At 55.1% G+C, this 17,313-nt stretch overlaps 5 protein-coding genes across 5 annotated transcripts; 4 read left to right on the forward strand and 1 right to left on the reverse strand.

Moving 5' to 3' along the window:
- Positions 1 to 2,432: 2,432 nt before the first annotated feature.
- On the forward strand, positions 2,433 to 3,663 carry MAA_06241 (short chain dehydrogenase/reductase family protein; the record flags this gene model as incomplete). Its single annotated transcript, XM_007824239.1, has 2 exons — positions 2,433 to 2,781; positions 2,852 to 3,663. 2 exons carry the CDS (start codon positions 2,433 to 2,435, stop codon positions 3,661 to 3,663), a joined length of 1,161 nt encoding a protein of 386 aa, XP_007822430.1.
- Positions 3,664 to 4,595: 932 nt separating this feature from the next.
- Positions 4,596 to 10,816, forward strand: MAA_06240 (cis-Golgi transport protein particle complex subunit; the record flags this gene model as incomplete). The annotated part of the gene is made up of 3 exons (XM_007824238.2): positions 4,596 to 4,761; positions 4,860 to 8,932; positions 9,731 to 10,816. 3 exons carry the CDS (start codon positions 4,596 to 4,598, stop codon positions 10,814 to 10,816), a joined length of 5,325 nt encoding a protein of 1,774 aa, XP_007822429.2.
- A 680-nt stretch (positions 10,817 to 11,496) lies between these two features.
- MAA_06239 (para-aminobenzoate synthase PabaA) lies at positions 11,497 to 14,148 on the forward strand (the record flags this gene model as incomplete). The annotated part of the gene is made up of 1 exon (XM_007824237.1): positions 11,497 to 14,148. The coding sequence occupies one exon, from the start codon at positions 11,497 to 11,499 to the stop codon at positions 14,146 to 14,148; it is 2,652 nt and encodes an 883-aa protein (XP_007822428.1).
- Positions 14,149 to 14,563: 415 nt separating this feature from the next.
- On the reverse strand, positions 14,564 to 15,009 carry MAA_06238 (Vacuolar protein sorting 55 superfamily; the record flags this gene model as incomplete). The annotated part of the gene is made up of 2 exons (XM_007824236.1): positions 14,564 to 14,697; positions 14,754 to 15,009. 2 exons carry the CDS (start codon positions 15,007 to 15,009, stop codon positions 14,564 to 14,566), a joined length of 390 nt encoding a protein of 129 aa, XP_007822427.1.
- Positions 15,010 to 15,514: 505 nt separating this feature from the next.
- Positions 15,515 to 16,555, forward strand: MAA_06237 (protein MAK16; the record flags this gene model as incomplete). Its single annotated transcript, XM_007824235.2, has 2 exons — positions 15,515 to 15,576; positions 15,688 to 16,555. 2 exons carry the CDS (start codon positions 15,515 to 15,517, stop codon positions 16,553 to 16,555), a joined length of 930 nt encoding a protein of 309 aa, XP_007822426.2.
- Positions 16,556 to 17,313: the final 758 nt, after the last annotated feature.

The following is a 17,313-nucleotide window of genomic DNA, read 5'->3' on the forward strand; positions in this document are numbered from 1 at the left end:
TGTTTTGTCGTGTTTGGCAGTCGTCTTCCCGCTCAGTACTAGCTGTTCCCTTGCGGCAAAAGTGATTGAGACATTGGCTGGTCGGGAATTATCTGATGGCCCCACGACTCCCTAGATGGAGTCGGTGGGTATGAAACTTTTTGGGGTCACATCCTTTGAGACACCGACGTGCAAACCATCGTGGCGTCTCATCCTGGGCAGGTGTTCACACAATCACACCCAAGGGGATATTGACTAAGCTTGTGTGGACGATGAAACGAGAGGGAAGACAGAGATGGAGGGATTGCATTTTTAACGAGAGGGGGACGTAAAAGCTAAAAGCATATCAGCACGCATATAATTTGCTGGCAGTGTCAAGGAAGCCGGTCTATGGAAAGCCGAGGAGACACGTACCGAGCCACTTGTTCCTGGGATAGCCACTAAGGGAAGCGGTCTGAAGTCGTCTAGTTCAACCCGGGCGCACATCACTAAACGTATGCCAAGATGAGAGAAGGAGTCGAGCAATTGGCTTGATTGTATGCTGTTAGACAAGGCTGGTGTGAAGTCGACATCTGCACGAGAGTCTGAGCACTGAAGAAGCCACAGTCCATTCGCGGTTCCGCGTCAGGCTAAGAAGACAGTCGGGCCGCCTGGTATTAGATCAGATTCAATACCGAAGACTGGCCGGGGGGGTTGAGGTTCAATGGCAAAAGGACTCACGGCTCCAGATGTCCAGGATGCAGCTGGTTCACATGCGTGGGCTCATGTTTGAGGCTCGTAACATATCGACTGATCACGCCGAATTGTCCCACCAGCCATGCCGGCATCATGTTCAATGTTGCCAGTTGCTAACTTGCCGGCCGGCAGCTGTCGCTCCTTCCCTGTCGCCTCGTCTTACTTATCTTGCCTATCACAGTCCCGGTCCGTATCTCCGTTGCGCCTTCCCCCAGACCAGTTTGGGGATGTACAAAGTACAACATGTATTCTATGCGCTTAGTCGACTTCGTACCGGCTACCCAGACTTCTTTGGGCTCTGGCTCCCCTTGAAAGCGAAGATCTTTTGCTTCAATTTTGCTTTGCTTGGATTGCTTGGATTTTGCAACATGGCAGGAGGGTCAAAGTGCCAATAGCTAAATGTCCCAACGGTCTAAGTTAGTAGAGGGGGGGACATCGATGTCGGCCCATGCCTGGGCCCTTTTGTTCTCTTCAAACCTGACTGGGAGCTCTTGCCTGGTTCCCCCAGGTACCAATCTCTGATCAGAGAGTCTGGTCAACTGGTCGTTTCCCAGTGTCCAGTCGCATTGATGCCTGCCACGCATTCAGAAAGAGGGCTCTGACTCCCATGTCTGGTCTCTCTCTCTTCACAGGACTGGAGCAAATGCTCCAAGCCTTCCTTGCCTCTCCTCCACGTCATTTCCTCCCGCTATTTATTACCGCCATGTACCCCGTCTGTCAGACACGTTGCTCTTCTGTTCCCCTTTCATCTGATCCGGGGAATGTATGCAGTGCAATGTTAACTCAATGCCGTCGTGATCGAGTCTTGCCATCCCGTCGAAACACACCTATGTGGATGCCCGACGTCCTCTTCCACTCGTCCCAGCGCCCACGAATCGCCGAATCGGGCCAGCATTCACGGCAAAATTGAAAACACGAGCAATGGCATCCAACAGCAACAGGCCAGGCGCTACCTCCCATGGTCATGGTCAGTCCCGACGGCATGGAGCCAGCACACACACGACAGTAACAACACCAAGCACGTCCACTTCCGCATCCTCTCCAGCTGCAGGTCCGGGCTCCACACGACACCAGACTTACATACCACCACCCTTATTCCGTACGTTCTTTTTCCGCCTCAGTTCAAGCAACGCTGTGCTCCCGAAACCTAGTCGCTTATACCCTCCTCGCCTGATTCATTCATCTCTCGGTTTCGCCTTGATTGCCGATTCATTGACCACAGCCTATCCCGAGGCGCTTGTGACTTGGCCTCAGCCACAGGACCAGCAAGATCGAAGCGCTAATCTGTCCTCAGCGCCCCCTATTGATCAATGGCTGGGCTGGCTGCTAGCCTTGATGTGCCCAACTGGCTTTGGCGCAAATTCCATACAAATCGCTTCGATGACATGCTAAGTGGCCAGGTCTCCCCGCAATGATGGCAGCGCGGCAGAGTTGCAACTCAATGCCATCTAACGGCTGGCAATTGACTTTGGCCTAATCCCGCCTGCTTGAGCTGTTTCGATATTTTTTTTCTTCTTCTTTTTCATGTCTTCCCTCGCTATCTTTACCTGGTTTGCATTACGAATTCAAACTCACATCTTACACCTAACGTTTGACCGTCTCCCCGCGCGTCATTGCCCACCCGCAGACGAATTCTGCTGCTACGTGTGAGCCTGTGGATGGCTGTCGGGAGTCCATTAGCATCGACATGTTCGCTTGCACTCCCTGCATCTGATACTATGGCTGACGAGGAGAATCGACCTGCAGCTACGCACAACTCACCGCGCACATGGCTTCTGACTGCGGCGTTGTCGCCATTGGCCGTTCGCCTCATCCGCCAATTGCTGTCCCATGGCGACTATGTTGTCGCGTGTCTACCACCACAAGAAATCGACCATGAGCAACGCAGTGCCGAGTTTCGGGAGCTAATAGCTGAATGCAAGAGCAGTCGCAAAGACCGCGAAGGATGGAAGGACCGCATCCGAGGTATCCGCTGTGATGGGAATATGAGCTCGTGTATTTCTGCCGTCACCGACGCTGTCGCAGTGTTTGGACGAATAGACGTTTTGCTTTGTTGCAGATCTGAAGGTGTGTAATGTGTGCAATCCAAATTTCTAATGCCAAAAATTGCATACTCTAACCAGCCATCATTGCATAGCTGTCGTGGCCACGGTCGAGGAGCTTTCCACCAATCCACACACGCAAAGCCTGGCCAGACAACAGTTCGAAAGCAACTTTTTCTCGCAGGTGAACTTCATCAAGGCCACGCTGCCACAGCTGAGGAAACAACATACAGGGCACATTATTGCACTCACGAGCACCTGCGGCCACCTCGGGACGCCCGGCTTGTCCATGTTTTCAGCTGCAACATGGGGCTTCGAGGGATATTGTGACTCTCTAGCCTACGAGGTGGCACCATTCAACATCAAGGTGACAGTTGTGCAACCGAATATGGAGATTCAATCCCTTACTGGCCGCCTCACATTTGCGCCGCAGATTCCGGCCTATGTTGATGCGTATCCCGCGGCGCCAAACGTACGAGATATGCTCAGCAATGTTCTGAATTCAGATCCCGACACCGCCGTGCCAGAGCCCCTGGAAGAGTCTGGGGCTACACCATCCACGCCGGGTAGCACGTCGTTGGAACCAGAACCGGGTCGCGGCGGAATTTTTGACCGCTATCCAAGGCTTACACCTCAGGCGGCGGACGCGCTCGTCAACGAAACTGTTCATGCGCTCACAGCTATCGGTGGCCACGAAAACCCCCCATCGAGACATATTGTTGGCTCAGAAGCCGCACTAGCTGTCAAGGAGAAACTCAAGACTGTCACGGAGGAAATGGAGGACTTTGTGGACTCCAGTTTGGCTGTTGATATTTTCGAAAGTGAACTTACAGAAGAAGCGAAGAAAGGCAAAAGGCCCAGGGACAAGAGCCCAGAAGCGGGAGGGTCCAACCAACCGAGTCAATGAGGGGGAGGGAAGAGAAGAGCAAGAGGTGATGTACATAGAACGGGGTGGGTGCGTTGCGATTGTTACGCCATGGGGATGGCACCGGAGGGATTCATGATTGCACGATAGGCGATACGGATGGTGCTTGTGTTGTATATACGAAATTGATACCCCAAATTCGGTAGAATAGAATAATGCGGTGATGGACGCAGGTGACTAAGTAATAATAGGTCAGCACATGGGATGTACTTGTTTAGACTTGTGCAGTTTACAGTATTCTCGGAAGCGGAGCGGGCAAATCTGTAGGCATTTCTACCTGGTATGTTGCGGGTTAGAGGTGGATGTTTGGTTTGTTCGATTTCCGGTCTGATGCGTCAACTTGTACATGAATTGACTTGGACTGTAATCACCAGACCGGTTCCCGAATTGGTGCGCTTGACAATGCTTGCTGTAACACCGAGTTCACAGGGCCTTTTCGCTTGCAGTCCAGGTTCTATGTTAGTGCTTGGTGAGTGTAGCTGCCCAGGTACTTAGTACGGATAGCTGCCTGACCAGAACGGTGAATAATAAAGTAGAGAATACGGGACACTTTGTATGTATAAATGTTCCGACTCACCCCGCCCCACCTCCTCGACGCCCTGGCAGGTCCCACCGCACCAGTCGACCATTCGACTTTGTCCTTTTATGTCACTTGCCCAGCTGCTTGCTCAGGTAATCCGTCCTCCGTCCTCAACTCCATATCACGGCCAGGCTCGAAGCTTCCCCACGCACAATCCTTCAGTCGTGCGCCCAAACGAGCTGATAGACGGACTGCAGTGAATCAACGGAGCATGGGCCGAGACCTCCAGCCATAATAACCCCTCTTGCGACAGTATCTGGACCCTTCAACCACCAAAAAACGCTTTGCGGCCAGACGATCCCTGACAATGGTGCACAGAGTACGGATATAAGAGATGTCCTCGGATCCGTTGCTTCCCATCGCTCCTGCGAGGGTAAGAGCGCTCTTGCTGCCCTTGGGGAAAATCAAGACGCAGCGTTTTGCCGAGTTTGTCAAGTTACTACAGGCCGAAAATGTCGTTCACCTTCGAGACATCAGTGCCGATGGGAGGCCAAATCGAAGTATACCTGCTCCCCCCTTATCTTGTAACTTGCCGACCCTCTTTTCTTCTATCATGTCGTGTTTCCATGTTTGGAGGTAACAGGTGCTAACCTATTAGACATGTTTTCTCCATTGGCGTATCCCGACGGCGCAATGCTATACGATCTTATAACGCACGTGCCTCCAGTGTCGCACCTCGCCTTGTCGCCATTCGATTTATACCGCGAACCACTCGTACTTATTGCGCTAGCGGACGGAGAGGAGCTTCAGGACAAGACGTTTAGCAAGAGGTATTCGGCGAATAGGGCAGCGACAACGGTTGAGAGAAATGTACACGCCTTGTATCAAGAATTGGAGGAGTTGAGAGATAATTATCCCAAGGTTCTGGTACACCAAGTCGTTATCTTTGATTACATCTCTCCCGAGGGAGTGGATGTTCATACGCCAGAAGAGATACTGTTTGTTCCACCCAAGGACAAGCGAAAGCGAACGACTATAAAAACGGTAATGTGTGACATCTCGTCATTAGTATTAGCGGAGATGACGACGTTGGCGAAATCATTCGAGGCAATGTCTACGATTGAATCTCCAGGATTGTATTCGGCTAAAAACATGAATGGCAATGCATGGGGCGGCAACGGCGATGGAAGCCCTGCGTCACTGTCACGTCGGAACTCGCAGTTTTCGCTGCCCCAGCAACTGTCGCGGTCTAGCTCGGCGTCGAGTGTTGCGGATAGGACACAGACAAGACTATCTATGCCGCCTACGACATCGAGATCACCTAGTAATTCGGCCGGACGCCCGTCAACGCCGCCACGAAGTGGATTATCTACCACGCCCATGAGTCCTAACGGTGGACAGAGTGGATCTAGCACCGGGCCATCAAGCCCGGATCAGAAGCCGCAGAGATCTGATGTGAACGGCTCGCGCGATCTCAGTCGAGATCGAGTGTCTGTACAAGGGTTTGGGCCTGGTGGTGCCAATGATCGATGGAGGTTGCGCGGCAAAGGGCGCACGTCCGTGCTCATCGGATCCATGTATTTGCAGGCAGGACGATGGGGCGACTCCCTCAGGGAACTATCAGAAGGCGCAACAGCTGCTCGCTCATTAAACGACCATATTTGGCATGGAAAGGCTCTCGAGCTTATCATCATGAATCTTGTACTCTTGGGCTGGTCGAAACTAGAGTTCCAAGTACCAACCGTCTGCTTGCCGAGCCACGAGAGGTCCACGAGCATATCGGGAGTTCTGAAATCAGAAGCAGACAGCGCCAATCATTCACAGCCTAAGCACATACGCCATCTGCAGAATCTGCTTCCTGAGCTCCTCGATAGAATCTTGGGTTTGTTTTCTCGAATATCTAGTGAAAACCTGCCACCCCTACCTCTGGCTGAGACCACCATTCGATTTTGCAAACTGCAGTCAGCGATGCATTTCAGCGGCGGGATGTTGGATCAGAAGGCATTCAGCGCTATTGTCACTGGTGAACTGCCGACTCAGACTCTAACAACCTCTCCTCGGTTTACTGTGACACCATCAAGACAGCAGATTGTGAACATGTTATTCAAGGCATTTCCGTCGTCTGGAACGGAACTTCTCACAACTGCTGACCGAACGTCAATATTGAGTGGTATTGCGAATGTACTTGGAGTATTAGGGTACCACCGGAAAAAAGCCATGGTGATTCGTGAGCTAGTATCGGTCCTCATTGCCGGTCTTGTGGAGGCTCGTACTCGTGGTGCTGCCGAGGCGGGTATTCACCCTGCGGCAGGTTTGGTCTCCCTGGTTCCAGGTAGTGACAGAACCAGCGCGGCGGGAGTTGCGCTGGATCTTGGCGAGGGCGACATCGAGCACGGCATCGAGCCGTTCCTGGAGCTACTATGCAGATCATACGGTGTGGTTGGCTTCGACATGCGCAAGAAGCGCGACGGTGCCGACGATTCTGACAGTGCAACCGTTGCAAGGGCTCTCATACAGTCATCAACACGGTTCTTTGGATTCACTGAAATCAAACTAAACATCCTCAGAGCATGCATTAATTTTTCCGAGGCACTCCCAGATTTTGACGGTGTCCTAAAATTCTCCAGCGATCTTATGCGAACGGCTGGCTCTGGAATCGCTCCCGGTCCCAAGCGCGAGGACGCGGCGCCACACATCCATAAAGACGAACAGGTCCGCCTTGTAACCAATATAGTGCGGACAGCTTCTCTCACGGAGCGAATTGGCCTGGGAAGCCTGGCAGCCGAGTACTGGGATGAATTCCTCGTTCGGGGCATCGCGTTAGAGCCATTACCCAATACGCGAACGCCGATTCCTCATGCAAAGAGTGTGCTCCCCGGCGCGAACGCCTCGAGAGCTTCGCAAGACGTTAATCCGTTCATTTATAATCCTTTTTTGAAGGAACCCGACGAAGTGGCTGCGGAGAACCTGGTAGCTGGCGAATTGGCCACGTTCAAAGTCACGCTGCAAAATACATACGACGTAGAGGTAGACATTGAAAGCATGCGACTCGACACTGAGGGCGTTGACTTTGAACCAGTTCCAGAAAATGTGATTCTAGGGCCCTATCGAACGCAACTCGTACGACTGAAAGGCCGTCCAAAGGCTTCTGGCTCCATCAAGATTACGGGTGCCGTGGTCAAAATACGCGGTTGTCGAGAACGCAGATTCCCCATTTTCGCTAGGCATTGGACGCCATCGCGGGCCGAAAAGATTAAATCCAGGGGTCCGCCTACACTGGAAGGTGGCAGCAGGACGGCGCCTGTGAAACCAGAAATGAAGGTTCTGAATCTAAATGTCGTTCAGCCTCAGCCGCTAGTGGTTGTCAAGTCGACTAGTCTAGCCCAGTCATCAGTCATGATCCTCGAAGGCGAAAGGCAAGTTTTTACTGTCACGATGCAGAACACATCTACCACTACCCCTGTGGACTTTCTGCTCTTTTCGTTCAAGGATTCTACACAGGGTCCGTTGCAGGCGGCGCTAGAGAACCGGGAGGCTACGCCGGCTGAGCTTTATGAGTACGAGTTGGTCCTTATGAAGAAACAGGCTTTAAGGCTCCCGCGAAACAATCAAAACCGATATATACCACCGGGTGGAGAGGCCACCTTTGAGTTTGAAATTCTGGGCAAGCCTGGTTTAACACACGCCGCAATCCAAGCGGACTATACATGCCTTGGTGTTCCACGAGACGAGGTGACGGAACAGTTTTATACGCGTCAAGTATTGCTGGATTTGACTGTCACAGTGAATGCCAGCGTCGAGCTTTCTCGTATCGATGCCGTTTCTGTGCAAGGACAGGTCCCACCGGCTTTGTTGAAGAGAGTGGGTGGCGATGAAAGGACGGCTTCACCAGACAAGTATTTCCTACTAGCCGTGGATCTGCGCAATGCTTGGCCAAGCCAGATGTCGGTCCAGTTGGAAGGCGAAGATGGAATGATGGTGGGGGACAGTATACTCCCCGGAAAGACAAGCAGGGTCGTCATCCCAATGAAGAGAGTATACCTCGAGGATCCTCACGGATCAGTGCCGAGTCTCAATCCATCACGCAACAGACAATTTGTCGTTAGCACGAGCAAAATCTCGCCGGACATGGAGCGCGCGAACCGCGAGGCCTTTTGGTACCGGGAAAAGCTGCTTGAGAATCTAAAGGCGACATGGCAGACGACATCGGTACCTAAACGAAATGGTGTGGTGGAACTGCGCAATATTCGGCTAACACCCCGAATGATAGAAGCCATCAAGTTCGACGAGGTTGACATTGCCGTATCGATAGACGGAGCGCCGGACAACGTCGCGTATGTGGATGAGTTTATGCAGATGAGGGTTCAAATCGCGAACAGGACAGCCAAACCCATATTGCCGCTCATCAGGTTGATGCCGGCGTTATGCCACCGGCCACTCAACGTGGCACTCGACTATACCAGGAAGTTTGCTTGGAACGGGGCTTTGCAGCAGCAGCTCCCCGAACTCAAGGGGCACCAAGTGACAGAATTCGTGATTGGCGTGACGGCGCTTTGTCGTGGCGAGTTTGAATTGGCGGCATCTGTGGAAGAGGCGCAAGTGCTTGATGACGGGCTGAAGGAGGGCCGAGATTTGGGGCATCGGCGATCAGATACCCAAAAGCTGATGGATGCCGCACTGGGGGTTAAGGAAAGGAGGGTGTGGTATGCGCGACAGCCTTGCACTTTGAGAGTGAGGGATAGGGAATGACGTTGAATCCGGGCTGCGTCCAGAGGCCCCCTTTGTATCTGTATGAGCGAAGCCATCATGGCGATTTCTGTATATCCACAAGCCATATTCGCGAAAGCTACTGTAACACGGCGAGACGGACATGCATCAGCGTGTGGTCAATATAGAATATTTTACACCCATCGGCATTGGTTATTTATTGGGGCTCCGTATACAAACATGATAACTTCAATACTGCGTGAGACGGTTGCCTGGTTTTTTTTGTAGACGAATATGGCTTCATAGATGCAGGGTAGCAGATGGGAGTGTAGGATTCGAAGTACTGTTTATGGAACTGGGCGCATCGTTTTGCCTTGGACAGTATTTTGCGGTTATTGAGGGAATGTGCTACTAATATGAGGGCGCTTCCCGGTATTGTCGCTCTCTTTGTATTTATGTGGTCCTGGTTACCTGCCCGGCGTCGGTTAGTACTCGATACGGGTGCACATGTGGTAGACGCTATTTCGGGATGCGGTTAAAGGGACACAGCGCACGGGCCACATGTCATCACGTCACCCTGCCTAGTAGCACCACACAGACATGCACAAGCAACGACGTAAATGTAGGAGCTCGTAAACGACTACAAATACCAACGGCGTGCTCCAATATTTGCAGCAGCCGAGTGAGTCTCTGAGAATATCAAGACATTTCTGACATGGCCAGCGTAGGGACCCCCGAATCCCCACCAAGTCTTCTTTTCTCACACGCCTAGCACAACACAAGTGGCATCATGGCTAACGCACCGACCGGCGATTGTTACAGCATGGCGTAGCCCGCACATTCCGGGTGCGTACTGAAGAGCAGCGACTGCAAGACCTCGAAAAGATACGAAAATACCGCGCCCTGGAAGACGAGGTACGAGCCAAGGCGGCGTCCGCAGCCTACACCCCGGAGCTCTTCCAGCTCACCAGCAAACTCCTCAGCATCAACCCCGAGTACTACACGATATGGAACATTCGCCGTCGCTGCCTGCTCTCCAGCCTGCTCTCCCCGGCGACGAGCCACCAGCCGCCAGACACCCGCGACTCCGCGCCGGACAATGTCGAGCAGCAGGCGTCGTCGGACCGTGACGTCCTTGAGTCCGAACTCAGCTTCACCATCCCGCTCCTGATGCAGTCCCCCAAGTGCTACTGGATCTGGAACTTCCGGCAATGGACGCTGTCGCAGGCCATCCTGCGACTACCCGCGCCCGCCGCACGCCAGATATGGCAGACGGAGCTGGGCCTGACGTCCAAGATGCTGGACAAGGACCAGCGCAACTTTCACGCCTGGAGCTACCGGCGGCTCGTCGTCGGCAGGCTGGAAAGCCCCGAGCTGCAGGGCCGGAGCATGGCCGAGGACGAGTTCTCGTACACGACGCGCGTCATCCACCGCGACCTGTCCAACTTTTCCGCCTGGCACAACCGCAGCCAGCTGATGGCGCGGCTACTTGAAGAGCGGGGGGCCGGCGCCCAGCAGCGGGCCGCGCTGCTCGCCGAGGAGCTGCACCTCGTGAGGGAGGCGCTCAATGTCGGGCCCGAGGACCAGAGCCTGTGGTACTACCACCGGTTTTTGGTGGCGCAAATCGTCGACCGCGGCGGCGTCGGGGGCACCTTTGTGCCGGACCTGACTGCCGACGAGAAGGCTGCTTACTTGGGGCGCGAGATTGACGAGATCAAGGAGCTGCTGGAGGACTATGACGACATCAAGTGGATTTACGAGTCGCTTTTGGAGTATACTCTGGCACTGGGGCGGCTGGACCAAGGTCGCGGCAGGGCTGGGGACTTGCGAGGGTGGCTGGCAAAGCTGCGGGTTTTGGATCCTATGCGCATCGGGCGCTGGGATGATATTGAGAGGCAGGTTGAGTGAGGAGGTTGGCTTGGCGGTGTTTTGATTGCCATGTATAGCGTATACGGAGTTACTACCTAGGTATGTTTGAAAATATATTGGGTTTTTGCTGTTGTAGTAGGCATCTCTTGTTTATCTTCATGTTCCTCCGGTCCCGCCGCCAGCGTTGGTCAAGCCAAGTGATGCTCGACACACGGCCAGTCTCAAGTCGAGGACATATTGACAAGAGTCAAGTCGAGTTCCCTTTACGGAGTATGGATGCATTCTCCACGACAGCTGTCACCGGGTGCCAAGTGGGGCGGGCGTTTTTCCCTCGCGACAAGCCACCAGGGTTCTTCGGGTTGGCGCGGCATTTCCGTCTTGACTTTCTCATCCGGCCAAGCCCGTCCATCCGGTTGCAGGAAATTGTGCTGCGCGAGTGTCGCTCCAACAAAACTTTGCAAGCGATTCAAGCCGTGCAGCGCAGACTGCCATCGGCTGGACTCGTCAAGTTGCCAGTGGCAAGTGGGAAGGGACATTTCAAGTTTCTAAAGGTTCCCCATTGACCAACAAAAAAAAAAGTCGTGCAACGCCGAGCAGCAGCAGCGACTTTTTTTCTCTTTCTTTTTGGTCCCGGCATCGGTTGCCACCATTGCCATTGGCAGCTGCAACCCGCAGCAGGAACCGACGCTGCTGTCGCATCAGACATCACGGAAGGTGCGATGGGCGTCATCTCGAGCACGCCGGCAGCGGAGCAAGTCCCGGCGCATGGTGTCGAGAAGACCAGCGGCGCCGGGCGTCGCATCTTGTTCCTGGACGCCTACGACTCCTTCACCAACAACATCGTGTCCCTCGTCAAGGACGCGCTCGGCAGCAACACCACCGTCCACGTCCTGCACATGGACCTCAGGACCATCGACTCCGACTCCACGCCCCATTGGACCAGGCAGCAGTTTCTGGACCGGCTCTCCGACTTTGACGCCGTCGTTTGCGGACCAGGGCCGGGCTCGCCGCTCCACGACGCCGACGTAGGCGCCTTCAAGCTCCTCTGGGACCTGCCGAGGGAGCAATCCGTGCCTGTGCTTGGCATCTGCCTGGGGTTTCAAAGCCTGGTGGAGCACTTCGGAGGTGGCATTCGACGGCTTCGGAGGGGTTTGCACGGCATGGTTCGGGAGATTGACCATGTCCAGGTGCCGCCTACCGACATCTTTGACAGGGTGCCTCGCTTCAAGGCGACCTTGTACCACAGCTTGTGTGCGGATATCGGACAGGACGACGTTCCGGAACAGGATTGGCCGACGGCGCGATGGCTGCCGTCCAGACGGGCTCCGGAACTGCAGCCCCTGGCGTGGATTCTGGAAGACTACGACGGCGAAAACAGGCACGACCCGGAGCGTATCCTGATGGCGGTCCGGCACACCACGAGGCCGTTGTGGGGTGTTCAGTACCATCCCGAGTCTGTGTGTACTGATGCTGCGGCGAAGGGTGTGATACGCAACTGGTTTCGCCAGGCGCTGAAGTGGAATGAAGCGGCGAGACGGGAGGTCCCACGGAATCCTAGTGTCGGCTACGTTGACAGCTTGAACCCATCCAACCACAGTCTGCCTGGGTTGGATTCTGGACGCAAGCTGTCCGCTTTCCCGTGGTGGAACGACTTGCAGTCTGATCTGGCTCGACGAGGTATTCGGCCGGGATATGCTTGTCGGCAAATCAAACTGCCTGGGGGTGTGGATACGGCGGATATTGCAGAGGTGCTTGGCCTTGGCTACAAAGATACGATTATTCTAGACTCCTCGAGCACTGTCAATGGTGATCCTCTGGCGAGGAGCTCCGTTATTGCTCTGGGTGTCGATGAAGCCCTGCGCCTGGAATATCACGTAGGCGACAGCTACTTGGTTCTCCGGCAGCCCGCGGCGTCTGGACGACCAGAAAAGTCCCAGCGCATCTACCTTGGAGAGGATGTCGATCCCTGGAGCCCCTGGCACGTCATGTCGGAGTATTGGCGCTGGAGAAAGGTGTCCGAAGATGGCCATACGCCGACATTCAAAGGCGGCTTCATGGGGTTTGTGACGTATGAGATGGGTCTGAGTACCTTGAGTCCCGGGTCCGTTTCCAAGGCGCGCGGGCACCATCGGCCCGACCTTTGCATGGCATGGGTCTCAAAAAGCGTTGTGCTTGATCATCAAGCTGGCGTTGCTTATGTGCAAGCCCTCACGTCCGAAGACTGCGACGGCCTGTGGATAGACGATGTTGTTCAAGCCATCGAGACCTCTCCCGCGTGGCAACACCCTGGCCGTGGGCGACGCCCGGATGCCAAGTCTCGCCTCTCCAACGAAGCTCTGCTCGACCATGTACGCAGGGGAGGGGGCCGTTTACACGTCTCTGTCCCGGACTCGAATGGGTACGAGTCCGATGTTAGCAAATGCCAGGACTACATCAGAGACGGTGAATCCTACGAACTCTGTCTCACTGCGCAGACAACCATGACCAGACCGCACGGCAACGATCAGCCGCACCACACGCGAACATCGTCTGCGCCAAGGGACCAGTCACCCAGTAAGCTGCCGGCAGCCGACGAGGCGTGTCAGCATGGAACGCCGTGGCAAATCTACCGTGCGCTGAGAGCGCGACAGCCGGCACCATTCGGCTCTTTTACTCGCCTCGGCGGGGCGACCATCATCAGCAGCTCTCCAGAGCGATTCCTCATGCACGACCCCAAGGGCCTATGCTCCATGCGGCCGATGAAGGGGACGGTCCGCAAGTCGTCTGCGGTATCGACATTGGCACAAGCCGAAGAGATTCTCCACGTGCCCAAGGAGGAGGCAGAGAATCTCATGATTGTCGACCTTGTACGGCACGATTTGTATGGCGTGTGCGGCGCACAGAGCGTAACCGTACCCGACCTGCTTCGGGTGGAGGAGTACGCCAGCGTCTTCCAAATGGTGACGGCCGTCAACGGCCAGCTCCCGGCGGAGAAGCTCGAGGCGGGAACCGATCCAACCCGCAGCGAGTTCCCCTTTACCGGCATGGACGTCCTGGCGAGCTGCCTGCCGCCGGGCAGCATGACGGGCGCCCCCAAGAAGCGCAGCTGCGAAATCCTGCAAACCATCGAGCCCACCGAGCGCAGCGTCTACTCCGGCGTCATTGGCTATCTGGACGTGCAGGGGAAAGGCGACTGGAGCGTCACGATCCGCACCATGTTTCGCTGGGACGACGAGCAGGCCCCCGCGCAAGCTGGCGAGCTTGAACCCCGCGAGGTCTGGCGGATCGGTGCTGGCGGCGCAGTGACGACGCTCAGCACGCCCGAGGGCGAACGGGAGGAGATGTTTACAAAGCTGTGCGGGCCGCTGGGCACATTTTCAGACGTTGCATAGATTAGATGCGAGGGGGAGAAATACTTCAACAGAGGGGGAAAAAGGGATGAGGCATAAGTACGGAGTTTTTCTACGGTTATTTCAACAAGGCATGGATAGACGGCTATCGCACAAGCGATATAGGCATTGAGGATTGTGTTGTCAGGAACACGTGGCGATTAGAAGACACTCCGCTTCATCATACACTGGGCATCAATACAGCGACATTACTTATACCTAATCACCAGAAAGACCTCGCTTTAATGCAATTTTCCCAGTTTGCCAAAAGAGTCATCCATTGTACACGTGCGCCAAACCGTATCCTCCTCGTTTCCCTCCTCCCCTTCCCTTGTCTGCCCTTTGTAAATCCTGTAGTCTGTAGTCACTACCCTTCTTGATTAAAAAAAGAAATAAGCAGACGCCATGGCTGGTCCGCTTAGAATTCCTGCTCCTCGTGGAAGAACAAGCTGAAGCTGATGATGGTTCCGTAGATCAACAAACCGCCCACTATCGACATGACCATGGCCTCGACGCGGATGAGGTCGGAGTGAGCGAGAACAATAGGAAGAGCTGCATCCATTAGCAGTGTGGCCGTTGCAGAGACCGAGGGGTGGGGGCCAACGTACCCATTCCCATTACAACCAGGAAGCCCGTGAGAAACCGTCCCAGGTCGAGCACGGCGGCGCCAGAGCTCTCCACAAAGTCATCGGGGTTGGCGCACCGGCTGCAGATCCAGTTGGGCAGAGGGGCAACAACGTATGTGGCGACCACGAGGAGCGGGAAGTACGACTGGTACAGGGCGCACGAGAGGATGACGAGCAGGAACCCGACGGCGAGCACGAAGGAGAGGGAGATGATGGTTTTGAGGCCGGCGGTAGGCATGGCTGAAAGTCGGTCCCCACGCGTGGGGGGTGGTATTAATCGCAGAATATGACGGACGGGGAGAGAGACCGAGGGGAAGGGGGGCACAAAGTCGTTGAAGCTCGTTGAAATGTGGTGGTTTTGTGACGTCGGAGGTTGTCGTGGAGGTTGGCGGATGCGGCTCGTAGCTCCGCGACGTCGTCACCTGGGAAGCGACTCGCATAGGCTCTGCGGAGCCGCGTTGTTCCGCACCCGAACAAGGTCCCTGGGACCAACAGCCGGCTGCGGCCAAGCGGGAAGGCGGTGAGACGTGCCAGAGCAAACATGGTGGATTGGCCCGAGCGGCTTGGGCCTATCAGTATCTGGCAAAAAAAATCTGGAAGCGAACTTTCTTGGGTGCAGGAACAAAATAAATCGGCGGCGGGGACCTCGTTTTTTCGCCTCTTCTTTACAACCTTTCTCGACGGACTTTGGGATTGTCCTTTTCTTGTCATTCTTCTTTGCCGTCGTGGACATTGGGGGCAAGATGGCCTCGGATGAGATTATTTGGCAAATTATCAACCAGCAGTTTTGCTCGTTCAAATTAAAGTGAGTTGGCAAGGGGAGGCTGCACATGGCCCAATCCAATGTTCTCGTCTTCGTCCCTAGCCCAAATCTACAAAAGGCGGGGAAAGAAGCATGTTGCTGATACCTGAGCAGAACGGACAAGAAGCAAAATTTCTGCCGCAATGAATACAACGTCACCGGCCTCTGCAACCGACAGTCATGTCCGCTCGCCAATTCGCGGTACGCCACGGTGCGGCAGCACCCGACCAAGCAGACGCTGTACCTGTACATGAAGACAGTCGAGCGCGCGCACCTGCCGTCCAAGATGTGGGAGAAGATCAAGCTGTCCGACAACTACACCAAAGCCCTGGAGCAGATTGACGAGCGGCTCATCTACTGGCCCAAGTTCCTCTTGCACAAGTGCAAGCAGCGCCTCACACGGCTGACGCAGGTGCAGATCCGCATGAGGAGGATTGCCGCCGAGGAGGAGCGCCTGGGCGAGAAGCTGGTGCCCAAGATGGCGCCCAAGATCAAGCACCGCGAGGAGGCGAGGGAGCGCAAGGCCGAGGCCGCGGCTAAGCTGGAGCGCACCATTGAGCGGGAGCTGGTTGAGCGTCTGCGACAGGGTGCGTACGGTGACCAGCCGCTCAACGTTTCCGAGGACATCTGGAAGAAGGTGCTCAATGCTATGGAGAGGGACGGCCAGGGCGAGCGGGACGAGGACCTGGACGAGGGCGTCGACTCGGAGGCCGAAGACGAAGAGGTGGACAGCGAGGCAGAGGATGGCGACAAGGAGGTCCAGTATGTGTCGGATATTGACGAGAGCGAGGCCGAGCTGGACGAGTTGGAGGACTGGCTGGAGAGCGAGGAGGAGGACGAGGATGAGCAAGAGGATGATAGCGAGGCCGAGGAGGACAAGGTCGGGGCTAAGCGCAAGCGCGGCCGCGTCGTCAAGATGAACAATAAGAAGGCCAAGCAGGAAAAGGAGAAGTTGACCCTCACTCACGACCTGGCGTGGTGAAGGAATGTAGTGGTTGTGGGCATAATCGGGGGGGAACCAAAAAATTGGGTGTTTTGTCACAGCCGACTTGCGGCTGCCGGGATGATTATGGCATTGCTGGCGTTGCGGCGTCAATTGACTGCGTTTTTATTTTCCTCAAGCTCATGTATTTTCTCTTGCTACATGGTGCCTCTGCACCGGTCAAATAGACACCGTATAGTCCGTACACGAGCCCACATTGAACCAGTATCTTTCTTTGTCCTCCCAACCCGAGCGCCAGGTACGGCGGAACCTGCACATGCTAAATTAAGCCCCGACGTCAGCCCCACTTCTCCGTACTTGTAACCGCAACACCCCACCATCAAGCTACATTGCAACTCGAGCACCTCCTTCTTCCCTTCTACATCCCATCCTCCCATCGTCCCGTCCAGCAAGCGAATCTTTACAAAGCACAAAAGTCCAGTCGATCCGTTGAAACCGCCCGTCCCTCAAAAACAACATCCACCAAGATCATCCATCCAGTGTCGTCCATTCATTCATCCTCTCCTCAAAAAAACATGACATCCTGGTACTCCAACATCCTCACGAGGACCACGTCGCAAATCTCGTCGCTGCGCTCCACGCTGCTCGCGTCCGAAAACGACGGCGACACCGAAGACGACACGCACGTGTGCCGCGTGCTGCGCAACTACTACGGCGACAAGGGCCGCCCGCTGCCCTCCTGGCTGCCGCCCGACCCCAAGGCCCCCCCCGCGCCCGCCGCCCAGCAGCCGCTCTAC

This window comes from Metarhizium robertsii (assembly GCF_000187425.2).
Source record: "Metarhizium robertsii ARSEF 23 chromosome Unknown MAA_Scf_6, whole genome shotgun sequence".
NCBI classification, from domain to species: domain Eukaryota; kingdom Fungi; phylum Ascomycota; class Sordariomycetes; order Hypocreales; family Clavicipitaceae; genus Metarhizium; species Metarhizium robertsii.